Source organism: Triticum urartu, chromosome 3A (assembly GCF_056163025.1).
Source record: "Triticum urartu cultivar PI428250 chromosome 3A, HENAU_Tu73, whole genome shotgun sequence".
Taxonomy (NCBI): domain Eukaryota; kingdom Viridiplantae; phylum Streptophyta; class Magnoliopsida; order Poales; family Poaceae; genus Triticum; species Triticum urartu.
The window spans coordinates 9261770-9277099 of NC_141875.1; the positions used below are offsets into that span (position 1 = coordinate 9261770).

The following is a 15330-nucleotide window of genomic DNA, read 5'->3' on the forward strand; positions in this document are numbered from 1 at the left end:
CCCCTCGTGCCAATATCATCACTGGCAAGTGGGTGTTTTGCCACAAGACCCGCCCGGACGGTTCTCTCGAGCGCTACAAGGCTCGGTGGGTGGTTCGTGGATTTCGGCAGCGCGCGGGCATGGTCTTTACCGACACCTTCACCCCGGTTGTTAAACCAGACACAATCTGCGCCGTGCTCCAGTTGGCGGTTTCGCGCGCCTAGCCTGTGCACCAGTTGGATGTCTCCAACGCCTTCTTGCACGACCATCTTGCCGACTAGATGTACTATGAGCAGCCCACTGGCTTCGTCGACGCTGAGCACCCAGACTTTGTGTGCTTGCTCTCCCGTTCTCTTTACAGGTTGAAGCAGGCGCCTCGGGCTTGGTACCAGCGTATGGCAGCCTTTCTGCAGTCTCTAGGATTTCGGTCCACTCGCTCTGATGCCTCACTCTTCGTGTATCATCAGGGAGCTGACACTGCATATTTGCTGCTCTATGTTGACGACATCATCCTCACGGCGTCCACCCCCGATCTCCTTCAGCGGCTGCTGCTCGTCTTCGTGATGAGTTCGCCCTCAAGGACTTGGGGCCCCTGCACTACTTCCTCGGCATCGAGGTGGTCCGCCGGACTGACGGCTTCTTTCTGCATCAGTAGAAGTACGCCCATGAGCTCCTGGAGCGTGTCGGTATGCTTAACTGCAAGTCGGCACCCACCCCCGTCGACACGAAGGCGAAGGTCTCTGCTCTGGAGGGGTCTCTCGCGTCCGATGGAGCATTTTATCGCCCCATTGTTGGTCTTTACAGCACCTGACGCTGACTCGACCTGACCTGCAGTACGCTATTCAGTAGGTGTGCCTCCACATGAACATGCTGCGTGACTTCTAGTGGACCTTGGTGAAGCGTATTCTCCGATATATACGCGGCACCATGTCTTTGGGACTCACCTTGAAAGCCTCTGCCTCTACCGACCTCGTGGCCTACTCGGATGCCGACTAGGCTGGCTGCCCCGACACTTGACGCTCCATGTCAGGCTACTATGTCTACCTTGGGCCCTCGTTGATCTTTTGGTCATCGAAGCGGCAACCCACGGTCTCCCGCTCCAGCGCCGAGGCAGAGTATCGCGCCGTGGCTAATGCCATGGCCATGTGCTCTTGGCTCTGTCAGCTGCTCCTGGAGTTGCTTTGTGATGTTCCTAAGGCCACTCTTGTCTACTGTGATAACGTCAGCGCGATCTACCTTCCCGCCAACCCGGTGCACCATCAATGTACGAAGCATATTGAGATCGATATTCACTTCGTGCGCGAGCAGGTTGCCATTGGCCTTGTTCAGGTTCTTCACGTGCCGACGTTGCAATAGTTTGCTGATGTGATGACTAAGGGATTGCCTCCTTCCGTCTTCAAGGAGTTTCGGTCCAGTCTCTGTGTCTCTGGCGACGCTTCGACCGCGCGAGGGGGGGGGTGTTGAGTTGTATTTTGTACTGATGTATTACGTGTTGTGGCCCACCTCCTAGTTGTGTATAGTAGAGGTTGAGGCCTACCCTGTACTTATATATACGTGCACCAGCACCCCATCAATACAATGATTATTGTATTGCAAAATATCTCTCTACAGACTTGACCTTTTCCCATGAGAATTGTTGCTACTCCAAAGACTCCATATGACTCCACCTGCAACTTGTAGTCTCTTCTTTTCTTGACCACAGTCAATGCTCGAGCAAAATTAAATTCCTTGTTACTCTAGTTTGTACTCCCAACTTCCAGAGTACCAGTCCAACGTTATCATACACTGATCACTGATCTGCATGAAAGTGAACAACTCACATATTGGGAGTCACACATAAGAGTTACCTGAACTCAACATCACTGCTCTTCCTTGACCACCTGTTTGAAACTTAAAGAAATTTCACCGTTGCTTATAGTCATCCCGAGTCAAATTCGCAATTGTCTCACCACATGTATGACGACTAGAGCTCTGGACCATCTCCATGTCCCGTGCATACCGCATGCCTCGTCGCTATTACCGCGTCGAGCCTCCCTGTCCTGGTCGAGTCTCAAGGGTCGCGAACCCACACCACTGAGCACCCACTACAGAGTACCAACGATCATCACCGACCGATGACGAATTTCACGCTTCCATGAGACCACTGAGCTCCAGTCCGAACTGCATGTCACTCTCTTTTCCCCCTTGCTGAATAGGCTTCGATTCCCTGGATCCTTACACCTTAGCCTCTCAATCTAGCTCCACCTTCAACATGACTCCATGGTAGATGATCAGTCTATCCCTCGCACCCTGTCGACTTCAAGCTCCGTGTGCACATCACCTTGAATCAACCCTGCGTCATAGTCTTGTCGAAGCCACACAAGCCTCGGGCACGTGCTGTGTGTTACCACGCCTAGAAGTCGGTCACCATCAGCATCACGCTTCCATGTCATCATCGTCGGTCCCATCACCATCTTCTGCACCAATCAACTTGTGTCGATCCATCAGACTATCTAGTCCGACCCAGCCAAACTTATCTGGCTGCCTGGCACGCTCCAGACTCCTCAAGCCGTCAATGGATACGCCATCCATACACAAAAGTGTACCACCAAAGAAAACCAAGGTAAAATTCCTTACAGCCTTCCCGTGTAAAGAGCACACGTATATAGCTCCTGGACTTATCTTCTTTTTTTCTTCTTGATAGCATCCCGGTCTCGACTAGTCTTTGTGCCAATTTTTTTTCCTAAACAAATCTCAAGCATGTACGCCCACAACCAGCTGTCGCAGCCACTTTGCGCCTGCCTCCAGCTCCATCCAGCAGCGCTGCACCAGCCAGCTGTTCCTGGGCTGCACCAGGCTGCCACACCTTGCACGCCCTCCCGCTGATCCGCTGCACTCCTGGGCCTTGGGCCGTCGGGAGGCGCCACTGCTGCACGCTGCCTGTATTCCCTCGATCATCACGTCTCCTGACGAGACCTCGCGCAGAACACGCCGCCGCCATTGGCGTACCCGCTAGCCTCCACACCAAGACCTATCACGCCGAAAACTGTTGCTGGCCTGCCACAAATCTGCTTCCGCTGTTGCAGTGCGAGCTGATGTCTCCCGGTTGCTTCGACTGCATCTTCCGTCCGTTGAGACACGATCGTCTCTAGCGACGAACTAAACAAGCGAACCAAGTCCGCTTCCTTTAGATCAACAATTCAAGACCTTTGAAACAACCTAGCTCATGATACCACTTATTAGAATAAATCCGAGGCCACCGTCGATCATCTGAGTATCAAGCAATCACACGAGCATGATACCGAGATTTGTTAATGATGTTCACAGATATGGCTACATCCTCGGGGCCTGACTATGGGCGCTCCTTCTCATGATACCGCTACAATACTGTATCCGGTCGTCCTGAACGCCGGCACAAGCCGCCGGCTTCCCCTGCATTCCTGTGCTATTATGTTAGCATAAGTTACATCGTGTGTCTACCCTCGCTATATATGAGGCCTAGGATACAAGTGTCCTAATAAGACACGACTCCATATACTATCTAAACATAATACAACTACAAGTTCAATATAACCTACCTTGTACACTATATTCGACACAACTCTAACACAAAGACCATGATGACGGACACGACAACGGCTCCAATGATGGCGGCAGCGACGGGCCGGACCCGATGATCGGCGGCATGTCTAGAAGGGAATGAAAGCAACTTGAGGAAGAATCCGATGAATCGGATTAGGTTAGATTTTTATCTAAATATGTCGAACCTAGTTTTAGTTCTATGCAATATATTAAATCTACACCGAATTTAAATCTATGTTGCCGAATTTGCAACGAATGTGGTTTAATATGCACCGGGTTTGCATCGATTTTGTTTTACTTCGGTAAATTTGGAAGTTTGGCTAGAAACAATTTTTATTTAGAGTATAAATTAATACAGCTAATACATATACTCCACTAAGATTTACTCATCTGTTATTTAGGGGATCCGCCGGAGATGTCCTAACTATCTCAGTCGTACACAACTATGGCATACAAGCCACGCACGATACTTTCCTAGACTAATGACCCAACAACATTGATCACACTGAATCCTAATCGGACTCTCAACTAGGAAACCACCAGATAATTAAATACTAGGGCAGAGGCTCACGTATTGGCCTGCAAAGCACTAGACCTTGTTCCTGATCCAAACACAATTTGAATAAGTTGGATTTTCTCCACCGCCGCCACCGCACAGACTGCACCGATGGAATCATCGGTGCCAATGGCCGTGTCGACGTGCACCTCCGAGACGGCGACGGGCAAGCACGTGTTCAGGATCGCCGACTACCATATACGCAAGGGTTTGGGTGTCGGCGAGTACATTTTTTTTTAAGAAAAGGGGTGATTCCCCGGCTTCTGCATCAGAAAGATGCATACGGCCATCTTATTAACCAAATAAATTAGTATCAACATGGTTCCAAAGGTCTCCACAAATAATAAAAAAGCACAGACAGCTCACACAGAGCTAATAGAGGCTAGAAACACCAATTAGCCGAGGAAAGACGCCACAACCGGCTGGCTAAAAAAATAGATAGGAAATCTAAATGCCTATCCTATTACATGACCGTCATCCAAACCGGTTGAATATATCCCGAGCTACCATCTCCCAGCGGAAAGACCCAGTAACCAAATGCTCCCTGGCCTCCATCTGGGTGAGTAGCGACCACGAACGGATCAGTGCCGTAGTACGGAATATGACCTGCAAAAAATGTATACATGATATTCTGTTAAAAACCAAATCATTTCTGCAAGTCCAGATAGTCCACAGCAAAGCACAAACTCCAACCCGAATATGTCTCGCTAAGTTAGGTTCAATCCCATTAAGCCATGTCCCAAATAACGCATAAACAGAATTCGGTGGATTGATACTAAAAGTAATGTGGACCGTCTGCCAAAGTACCTTGGCTAACGGGCAATCAAAAAAGAGATGTTTGATAGTCTCATCCCGATGACAGAAACTACACCTAGTAGGTCCTGTCCAGTTACGCTTTATGAGGTTGTCATTAGTTAAAATAACTTGTTTATGGACAAACCACATAAACACTTTTATTTTCAAAGGAACTTTGACATCCCAAACATGCTTGGACGTAGGAATGGAGTTTGAATTAATAACATCAATATACATTGATTTAACCGTAAATACTCCAGACTTAGTCAGTTTCCAGCGTAATTCATCGGGTTGTTGTGAAAGCCGGACTTCCATCAGTCTCCTAACTAGATGGAGCCATTCTTCCCAACGATTGCCCGCTAGCGTTCGTCGGAACTGAATATTAAGGGGGCTAGATTGAAAGACCAATGCAACGAACACCTCACGTCGTTGAGCAATACGGTATAAAGACGGATATTGGATGGCCAAGGGTGTCTCGCCAAGCCAAGTATCCTCCCAGAAACGTGTACTCGTGCCGTTTCCAATGACAAACTTCGTCCTATTAAACAACGACTGTTTGACTTTCATCAAGCCTTTCCAGAAAGGCGAATCGGTCGGCCTGACAGTAACCTGGGACAAAGTTTTTGTCTGGAGGTACTTGCTGCGTAGGATTTGAGCCCACATAGCATCATTCTCCAATGAGAGCTTCCACAGCCACTTGCTAAGAAGGCATTTATTCTTAACTTCTAGATTCTCAATACCTAGACCCCCTTGGTCTTTCGGTCTACAGATGATGTCCCATTTAGCAAGCCGATATTTTCTTTTAAGCTCATCACCCTGCCAAAAGAAACGCGATCGATAGAAGTCCAGTCTCTTCCTAACAGCAACTGGGACCTCAAAGAACGATAGGAGAAACATTGGCATACTCGTGAGCACCGAGTTAATCAGGATTAATCGGCCTCCGTATGACATGAGTTTACCCTTCCAACAACTCATTTTTTTTCTCGAACCGATCCTCAATGCACTTCCACTCTCTGTTAGTCAGCCTACGATGGTGGATTGGAATCCCCAGGTAAGAGAAGGGTAACTCTCCCAACTCACACCCAAACAATTGCCTATAAGCCTCCTGTTCATCTTTGGCCCTACCAAAACAGAACAGCTCGCTCTTATGAAAGTTAATCTTTAACCCGGTCAATTGTTCAAATAGGCATAACACCAGCTTCATATTTCTCGCCTTGGCCAAGTCATGCTCCATAAAGATGATTGTATCATCAGCGTACTGAAGGATGGATACACCTCCATCAATTAGATGAGGTACCAATCCACCTACTTTACCATTTTCCTTAGCCCTTCCTATCAAAATTGCTAACATATCCACCACAATGTTAAACAAGATAGGGGACATCGGATCTCCTTGTCTTAGGCCTTTATGTGTTTGGAAGTAATGACCTATGTCATCATTAATTTTAATTCCCACACTACCTTTTTGCGTAAATGATTCAACCTGTCGGCGCCAGGCTTCATCAAAACCTTTCATACGCAATGACTGTTGGAGGAATGGCCATTTGACCTTATCGTACGCTTTCTCGAAATCCACCTTAAAAATTACTCCATCTAATTTTTTGGAATGGATTTCATGGAGTGTTTCATGCAGGACGACCATCCCTTCAAGGATATTTCTGTCCGCATGAAAGAAGTTTGAGACTGTTGCACCACAGAATGCGCAATCTGTGTGAGTCTGTTTGTCCCGAGCTTGGTGAAAATTTTGAAACTAACATTGAGGAGACAGATCGGCCTGAATTGCTCAATTCTCACCGCATCCGTCTTCTTGGGAAGCAGTGTGATAGTCCCAAAATTCAAGTGAAATAATTGAAGCTGGCTAGAGAACAGATCATGGAACATAGGTAGTAAATCCCCCTTAATAATGTGCCAGCACTTTTTATAGAACTCTGCCGGGAATCCATCCGGTCCGGGAGCCTTATTGTTTTTCATCTATGCAATAGCATCAAACACCTCCTTCTCCGAGAACGGGGCAACCAGAATATCATTATCGGCAGCCGATAGCTGAGGCACATCCTCAGTCCTGGACTCATCGAGGGACACATGATTATCCTCCGGAGGTCCAAACAACTGCTTATAGAAGTCGGTAATATATGTTTTTAGGTTATCCTGGCCTAAAATAGTACCCTCTTCTTGCTCAAGCCGAAAGATACGCTTCTTTCTGTGCTTGCCATTGGCTATCAAATGGAAGAACTGAGTATTCGCGTCCCCTTGGACCACTTTGCGGACTTTAGCACGCAAAGCCCACTTCAATTCTTCTTCGCGGAGCAGTTCTTTCAACCTCTTCTCCGCCTCATTTTTAGCCTGAAACTCAGTTGACGTTAAGATAGTGGATTCGGCCTGTATGTCCAGGGCCTGTATAAGAGCAAGGAGTCTATCCTTTTCCATCTTATACACACCACTGAGGTGCTTAGCCCAGCCCCGTAAGAAACTCCTCAAATGCCTAATCTTATTCTGCCAACGCTCTAACGCAGTCTTGCCTCCAACACCTCTATCCCATTCCCTGGCAATCAAGTCCAAAAACCCCTCACGTTCAAACCATGACATCTCGAAGGAGAAGGTGTTCTTGTTACCCACATGGTTCGGCTCACCTGAGTCCACGAACAATGGGGTATGATCAGATATTCCCCTTGAAAGAGTTTGCACCGTCACTAGAGGGAACTTTTGTTCCCACTCCACGCTCGCAAGAACTCGATCAAGTTTTTCATAGGTTGGGTGTGGCAGAGCATTAGCCCATGTGAACTTTCTACCAGAAATCTCTATCTCTCTCAGATCCAAGTTTTCAATAATGGTATTGAACATAAACGACCATCTGCCGTCAAAGTTATCATTGTTCTTCTCCTCTCTCCTCCTGATGATATTGAAATCACCTCCAACTAAAATTGGAAGCTGTTCTGACCCACAGATACGAACAAGGTCCGCCAGAAACTCCGCTTTAAGCTTGGGCTGTGCAGCACCATACACCGCCACCAAAGCCCAGTTAAAACCATCTATCCTAGACCTGACTCGAAACTTCACCGCGAAGTCGCCCATCACTACACTTCGGACTTCAAGCGAATCGCATCTCACACCTAGTAAGATACCACCCGATCTTCCTCGCGGAGGGAGGCAATGCCAATCAAAATCAATACCACCCACCAGATAAGAGAGAAACTGGGGCGCAAAGTTATCTCTACCCGTCTCCGATAGAGCAACAAAATCTAACCTCTGCTCTAAAGCTGCCTCAGCAAGGAATCTTCTTTTAGCCAAGTCCTTCAGACCTCTGCTATTCCAAAAAATTCCTCTCATAATTCATCATGGAATTTTTTAGTGGTACGAATCCTAGCACTCCTACGAACTGCGGAATCGGGATAGATCTTCCGTTTCCACTTACGCTTAGGTTTACTAAGCTCCGTCGCCCGGTCCTCATGACCGGGTTCACATATATTACTATCATCATTCTCTAGGGGTATATCATCTTCCTCAGAGTCATGATTGGGGGACGCTAGATCCGCACACAGATTATCGAGCACTCTAACCCCTAACGCATCAATCTCATCATCATTCATTGGTTTAACTGTTGCAAGATTACGAATAGTCTCTAAGGCACGTTCCGCCTCCAAATCTAATAAATCATTCACCGAATTGGTAATCTCACTATCTGTAGCACCTAGTGAAACTCCTAATTGGTTTGCATTATTTATAATCTCCTCATTAGAAAAATGCAATAAGGAATTAGATAGGTTGACGGACATACCAGAAGACAAAGCAGCCTCCTGAAGCTTGGCCGCCCTCATAGCGCACCGCTGCTGCATATCATCCACCTCTGGGATGTCGAGGATGCGAGCACTGATCCGTCTCCCCTCTGCGATAGGGTCCGGGATCCCGCCAAACGCGACAACCTCCTCCCTAGTAAAACCTGGCTCAGAGTCCCTCAAAGGGTCTACCGAGGTTACCAGAGAAGGCGTCTGCGGGCTCCCGATCCCCTCAGACGGGAGTCCCACACTAGGGACCCCGGTCATGGGTAGGAGCGAAGAGGAAGTGACGGGGGCCGCCTGCCCGCGCTCTCCTCCCACCCCAGCCTCCGGCTCAGTCGGATGAGCCATCGGCGAGGGAGAAACGGTCCTCCTGATCATCGTGGGCGAAGGAGGAGCCAGGGCCTCCTGCCCCAGCCCCCTCCCCCCCAACGCAGCTGCTGCCGCGGTAGTAACCGCCACCATCTGAGTAGCAGGAGCCGAGACCGCCTGCCTCGGGCTCCCGCTCCCAGCACCGGCCGACCCCCTCGGGGCCGGCGTCACCGGCGCCACCGAGGTCGCGAGGGCCGCCTGCCCGAGCGCTCCTCCTGCCGGCGCCGGAGATGAGGGGCCCGAGGCCGCCTACCCCGGACCGCCACCCCCACACCCGGCCGTAGACGGACTCAAAGGTCCCGTCAACGCACCACCTTGGGGCTCGGACGCCCCGGGAGAGACCGCGGTCAGAAGGGGAGAGCGAGGGGCCACTTGCCGAGGCTCCTCCCCCCTTCCAACAGCCGAGGTTGTCAGAGAAACCGACACCTCCGGTTCCTCTGGCACTGGGTCCTCAGCAACATCGAAATCCAGCGGAGGGAGCGACCGCTCCAGCACATCATCGGTCTCAACCCGGTCACTCCAGAGCCTGGGAGGAGCAGAAGATGGCTCGAACGACCTAAATCTCAGTGCATTCATCGGCACTGAGGGGGACGGTACTGTCCCATCCTCGGATATATGAGCAACGGGCCCCGACCCGTTGGCCATCTCACGTCCAGATGCAGCCCCCGGCGCCTCCTTGGCCGCCGAACTATCATCTCCCTCGTGCATATCTGTATCTGACCCATTGGCGGCCCCAGCAAAAAGCTCAGTATCCTCAAACTCAATATCGAGTGCGTAGATTGCACCTCGATATGTCCACGAGACCACATCTGGCACAAACTCAATATCTCTAACACTCACCAACAAACGAGCCACCCCATGAGCTCGGGTGTAGGCCATGTCCACTCGTTCTATTTTCCCAACCAAAATACCAAGGCTAGCAACAACACGAGCATCCTGCATCGACTTCGAGGGAGCCCCAGAGAAACGTAACCACACCTTAGTAAGAGGCTTGCCCTCTGGCTCGACCCTCTTCCACTCATGAAACTCGAGTATGCATTCTGTGCCAGGCACTCGGCACAACCCAAAACTCAGAAGTCTCTGCAAGTCCTCAACAGAAGGGAAATCCACTTTATACCTATTACCCTGAAGACTGACAAGCTCCCAATGGTAGTCCCCTGGAACCAACTCCATAAGCCGCTGCACTATCTGAATCTCAGTGACATCACATTTGGTAACTTTGACAATACCCGTTGTCATGCTCTGGGTCTCCTCTGGGCTCTCACGCGCGCTAGGAGACTCAAAGAACATCATCTCCGCACAATATAAACCATAGATCGTAATGGTCGGCATCTGATCAAGCAAAATTGGGCACTCCCTCTTATCATGCGCCGACTTGCTGCAGGTATCACAGAGCTCAGTGATGCATTCCGCAATGAAATGACCCTTCTCTCCGCAGCGATAACACAGCATCTTCTCCTTCTTACGGGCCCACTTAGACGCCCTATCTGTGTCTGCCATCTCTGCCTCGACCGAACCTGTCGCAGAAGTCCCAGTGGTATCGAGCGTGGTGACCACATCCATGGTCTGACCGGCCTGATCCGGAGTGTGACCGGCATCTACCGCCGCCGCTGAATCCATCTGCTCAGTGTCAACAGGCGTGGGAGGATGACGTTGCCGGTACCTGCCACCTCGGCCCCCACGGCCACGGTGACTCCGGTACCCGCCTCACTGCCTGTGATCGGGACCCGAAGCCCCCTCGACAAAGCCACCCAGAGGGCCGTAGAAAGGTCGGTCGGCTGTACCATCGCTTTGCCACGCGTAACCCCTACCGCCACCAGTCGACGAGGACCCTCGGTGCTGGCCTTCACCATAAGCATCATACCCATCATCACCCCAATGACCCCGGGGCGGTTCGCTAGCAGCATTGTTGACCGGGCCACGAGGTACACCCGTCCCTCCAGCACCTGACTGTGGCGACTGTGACTGCGCCTGCACCGTTCCAAATTGCTTCTGCGTCGGCCTTGTGACATGGTGAGGCGGTGGCGCGGCCCGCGGCTGATGGACGGGCATCTGAGCCTGGATGGACGGTCTGGGCTGTGGTGGCCGTGACCCAGGCGCAACCCCACCTCGTCCCGCGGCCTTAGTCGGACCAGCCCCGCCCCGGCCCGCAGCAGCCATGGCAGCGGGGGCCAACGCCGGTGTCTTCTGGCTCAGCTGAACTCCGCCGCGGCCCACGGCACCTCCGCGACCCGCGGCCACCATCTGCGAGGCAGGGTCTGGCAGCGCTGCGCCACCGCGACCGGCTGTAGCAGCCATCGGGGCCACCCCTCGTCCACCACTAGCAGCCGGTGGAGCTGCAGTGCCGCGACCAACCGCAGCCAAAGCCGGCTTCTTCACTGGAGGCGCACCGGCTCGGCCGGCCATGGCGAGAAGCGGGAGGATCCGGGCAGCACGACCAGTTCCACAGGAGGGAAACCCTGGCGTTACCCTGCGATGACGAAACCTAGCGCGCGGCGACTGCTCAGGAGAATTGCATCGATCAACCTCGATCGTGCGAGCGTCGGCACCAATATGTGATAGCACCGGTTCAACCTGGGCCTCATACCCAGATGACCTCGGCCCATCCAATAGCGGCCCAGACACAGCCTGACTCGGCCCATACCGCTCGAGAAGGCAATTCAAACGAGCCTGACGATCGGCCGCGATCCCGATCGCCGGCATATCCGGTGAAAGCGCCGCGGCCGGCGCCGGCGCCGGCGCAGGTGCCATCCGGCGAGTCCCCTTTCTCCTAGTTACTACCTCCCATGAATCCGGCCGTATCAAATCGAAGACAGTTAAGCTCGGTAGACTTACCTTGGGAAGAGGGCCCTTCCATGGCCTGATCGCAGTCGCCGCCGTACGCCGATGAACAACCCGCCGGACCATCTCCTTCTTCTCTCCCTCGTGTAGTCCTACCGTGGCTGGATCATCAATAGGCAAGATCTTGTCAATGGATGTGACAACCTCATCTTCTTCATACCCAGACTGAAATAGTTCGCAAATGAAATCGGAAGCCGTCGGCGACGGTGCGGATGCTGGAGTCGAGTCCGGATCTCCGTCTGCATCTCCCTCATCGGCGTCGGCGAGGGCCCAAAACCGCCCCCCAACTCGGCCGGAGCGGGAGGGCTGTGTTCCGGCCGTCGGCCCCTTAGTCGCCCCCGTAGTCGCCCCCATCGAGAAACCTGAAGATGTTCCACGCTTCTGGCGTCGGCGAGTACATACAGTCCGCCACCTTCGCCATCGGCGGCTACGACTGGCGCGTTCGCTACTACCCCAATGGAGCCATATTCCCGGAGTGCAACGGCTATGTCTCGGTCTACCTCGAGCTCCTCACCAGGGACGCCAAGGTCAGGGCGGACTACCCCAATTGAGACAGACGGAGAGCACCCGGTTGTAGATGCTCTTAGCCCTTCACGGCTCACCTTCTCTCCTGCATGAGGCGTCGTGAGATCAAGCATATGCCAACCAGCCACTCGATGCTCCAACGACCCTTCTTGATCCTGGTGGCTGGTACCGACGCTAGCGCCAGCGCAGTGACATACCCTCACTCTTCTTCCGACTTCTCATCCACAAAGACCACATTTTAGAAGACCTTATTTTGTGAAAACCGAAAATATAATTAGATCAAAGAATTAAACTGATCGGCTCCCCCCTATAAGATTTAGCTTTTAATATACATAGTAAATAAAAAAAGATACTCCATAATTTCCAGGCGTTGACAAGCTGGTTTTCTTTAGGGAAATGTAGAGGTGGTTCTTTTAGCAAAATGTACTGCTGGTTTTGTTTTTTTGAGAAAAAAATTACTGCTGGTTATGTGCACTGATGGAGATGTTGTAGCAAGTGGGCCAAGCTCTCCGGTTGATGGGCCTCCGCTTGTGCTTGCTTCTTGTAGCTCTTCTGTGCCCTCGCATTCCCCATTCCCTCTGAAAATATCCCCACCTGCGCCGCCGCCATCGCCGCCGCCGCACAAACTGGCTAGCAGCAATGGAACCACCGCTGCCAACGACCGTGTCTACGTGCACCTCCGAGACGGCGAGGGGCAAGCACGTGTTCAACATCGCCGGCTACCATCTGCACAAGGGTATGGGCGCCGGCGAGTCCATACGGTCCGCCACCTTCGCCGTCGGCGGCTACGACTGGTGCGTCCGCTACTACCCCGATGGGGACATATCCCGGGACTGCAGGGGCTATGTCTCGGTCTACCTCGAGCTCCTCACCAGGGACGCCGAGGTCAGGGCGGACTACGTGTTCAGGCTCATCGACTCGACCAGCGCTCTGCCGTCGGTGGTCCGCAGGTTTACCAGCAAGTACACCCCCGTCGACCCAGATGAAGATCCCGATGGCTATGGAGCTAACAAGTTCATGAAACAGAGTGAGCTAGCATCGTACCTGCGGGACGACCGCCTGGTGATTGAGTGTGAAGTCAAGGTTATCAAGCAGCCGCAGGTGAAGGAGGAGGAGACCGTCTCCGTCGCCGCACATATTGAGGTGCCGCCGTCGGACCTGCCGAATCATCTCAAGAAATTGCTGGATGGGAGGAGAGGGGCAGATGTGACTTTTGAGGTTAAAGGCGAGGTTTTCCCTGCTCACAAGATTATGCTTGCGACACGATCGCCGGTCTTTGATGCTCAACTCTATGGACCCCTGAGCGATCCTGCGAGTGACAACATAATCGTCGAAGACATGGAGCCTCCTGTTTTCAAGGCGTTTCTTCACTTCATCTACACAGATTCGCTGCCTGCTGCTATGGATGACCTTGATGATGGTGAGAACCAAGAGATGGTTAAGCACCTGCTGGTGGCCGCCGATAGGTATGCCATGGACAGGATGAAGATGTTATGCCAAGGTATTCTCTGCAAGAGCCTTGATGTTCAAACTGTAAGAACATAATCGTCAAAGACATGGAGCCCCCTGTTTTCAAGGCGTTGCTTCACTTCATCTACACGGATTCTCTGCCTGCTATGGATGACGCTGATGATGGTGAGAGTGAAGACATGGTTAAGCACTTGCTCGTGGCTGCCGATAGGTATGCCATGGACAGGATGAAGATGATGTGTGAAGATATTCTATGCAAGAGCCTTGATGTCGAGACCGTGGCAACCAAGTTGGCTCTAGCTGATCAGCATCACTGCAGCAAGCTAAAAGATGCTTGTGTTGAATATATCCTCTCTTCAAACAGACTGAATGCTGTGGTGGCAAGCAGAGAGTACGCACACCTCAAAAGATCATGTCCTGATGATGTCATGTTTGATGTCTTTGAGAGGGCTACCAAGTCTCGGAAAATCTAACTGCTCTTGGAAGTATACCTGCCTTTTGTATCATTTAATGGTGTAAACACTTCCCTGAAAAAAGTCTGAAGGCAAACAGGGTTCCAGAGAGGTGTGAACTTAGCAGTTGAGTTGAGATACAATATAAATGAAAATGGTGATCATCTTCTAATTCTTGATCATGCCGGATTCGGACTTTCCTGACGTAATTTGCAGGTTGGTCGACGTCCCTACTCCCGATGCAGTCACCTTTCTTGTTAACAGAAGAAGAAGCAACTAAACCGAACAAGTCTTCTGCTCCACTTACATAGTATATTAGCATATCCTAATCCAGTCGCATAGCACATCCTGCTCTGACCTCGGATCACTACCACTCAACAAATAAGAAAATGTTGCTCATGAACTCCCGACTAAACAAGTTTCGGCTATCAGCTGCGAAAGAAAATGCGGCTCACTGGTCTCCCTTCGCGGCGTCCATGTCACTCACGTCGACATCATCCAAGCTTCTCTTGCTATCCTTCACGGTGTTCTTCAGACGGCGTTTCTGTTTCAAACAAAACACAGCAAGGATTAGGATGAAGATAACTAAGCACCCAAACATCAAATGAACTAGTTTATGGCTAGTAAGATGGGTATCAACTATTATAAGGCACTAAAAAGCCAAAATGATGCAGTTCTTTCGGCAAAATGGATGAAACGCCTAGGTATCACAAACTTCTCCAGGCCAAGGAAACCTGGTTTTATGCCATGGGAGGGAAATCATCATGAAGTTAAATCTAAATCAGAAGACATGCATAAAGACCGGGTGAAATATGAAATCAACGGCTGAAATCTGTGCGCACATACGAATTCAAAGGATGTTTAAATCTGTGCGCCGACATGGAGCGTCAGGAGATGGATAGGTGGAGTGGCGGCGGCTGATGGTTGGCACCGGAGGAGATGGGAGAAGGGTACTAGGGTTAGGCTGGTGTGGAATCGTAGTTAAATGGGCTGGCTTGAAAATTTC

General features: G+C 51.2%; 1 protein-coding gene across 7 annotated transcripts; it reads left to right on the top strand.

The window, feature by feature from the left end:
• The first annotated feature begins 4225 nt into the window (after positions 1 to 4225).
• LOC125547563 (BTB/POZ and MATH domain-containing protein 1-like) lies at positions 4226 to 14345 on the top strand. Of its 7 annotated transcripts, XM_087545921.1 has the most exons (4): positions 4226 to 4324; positions 12276 to 12313; positions 13278 to 13761; positions 13980 to 14345. In XM_087545921.1, exons 1-4 carry the CDS (start codon positions 4226 to 4228, stop codon positions 14343 to 14345), a joined length of 987 nt encoding a protein of 328 aa, XP_087402047.1. The 7 variants fall into 7 exon arrangements, with proteins under 7 accessions (XP_087402047.1, XP_087402045.1, XP_087402046.1 ...); XM_087545919.1 differs by lacking the exon at positions 12276 to 12313 and having other exon boundaries at positions 4226 to 4323; positions 13158 to 13761; XM_087545920.1 differs by lacking the exons at positions 4226 to 4324; positions 12276 to 12313 and having other exon boundaries at positions 12992 to 13503; positions 13546 to 13868; positions 14084 to 14345.
• Positions 14346 to 15330: the final 985 nt, after the last annotated feature.

What these genes read in the sequence shown, in the direction of transcription:
- LOC125547563 (XM_087545915.1), top strand. Translation starts at nt 13,042, where the DNA reads ATGGAACCACCGCTGCCAACGACCGTGTCTACGTGCACCTCCGAGACG. An exon ending in TGGACCCCTGAGCGATCCTG is followed by an intron (nt 13,715 to 13,926) that starts CGAGTGACAACA and finishes AAGAGCCTTGAT; the next exon opens with GTTCAAACTGTAAGAACATA.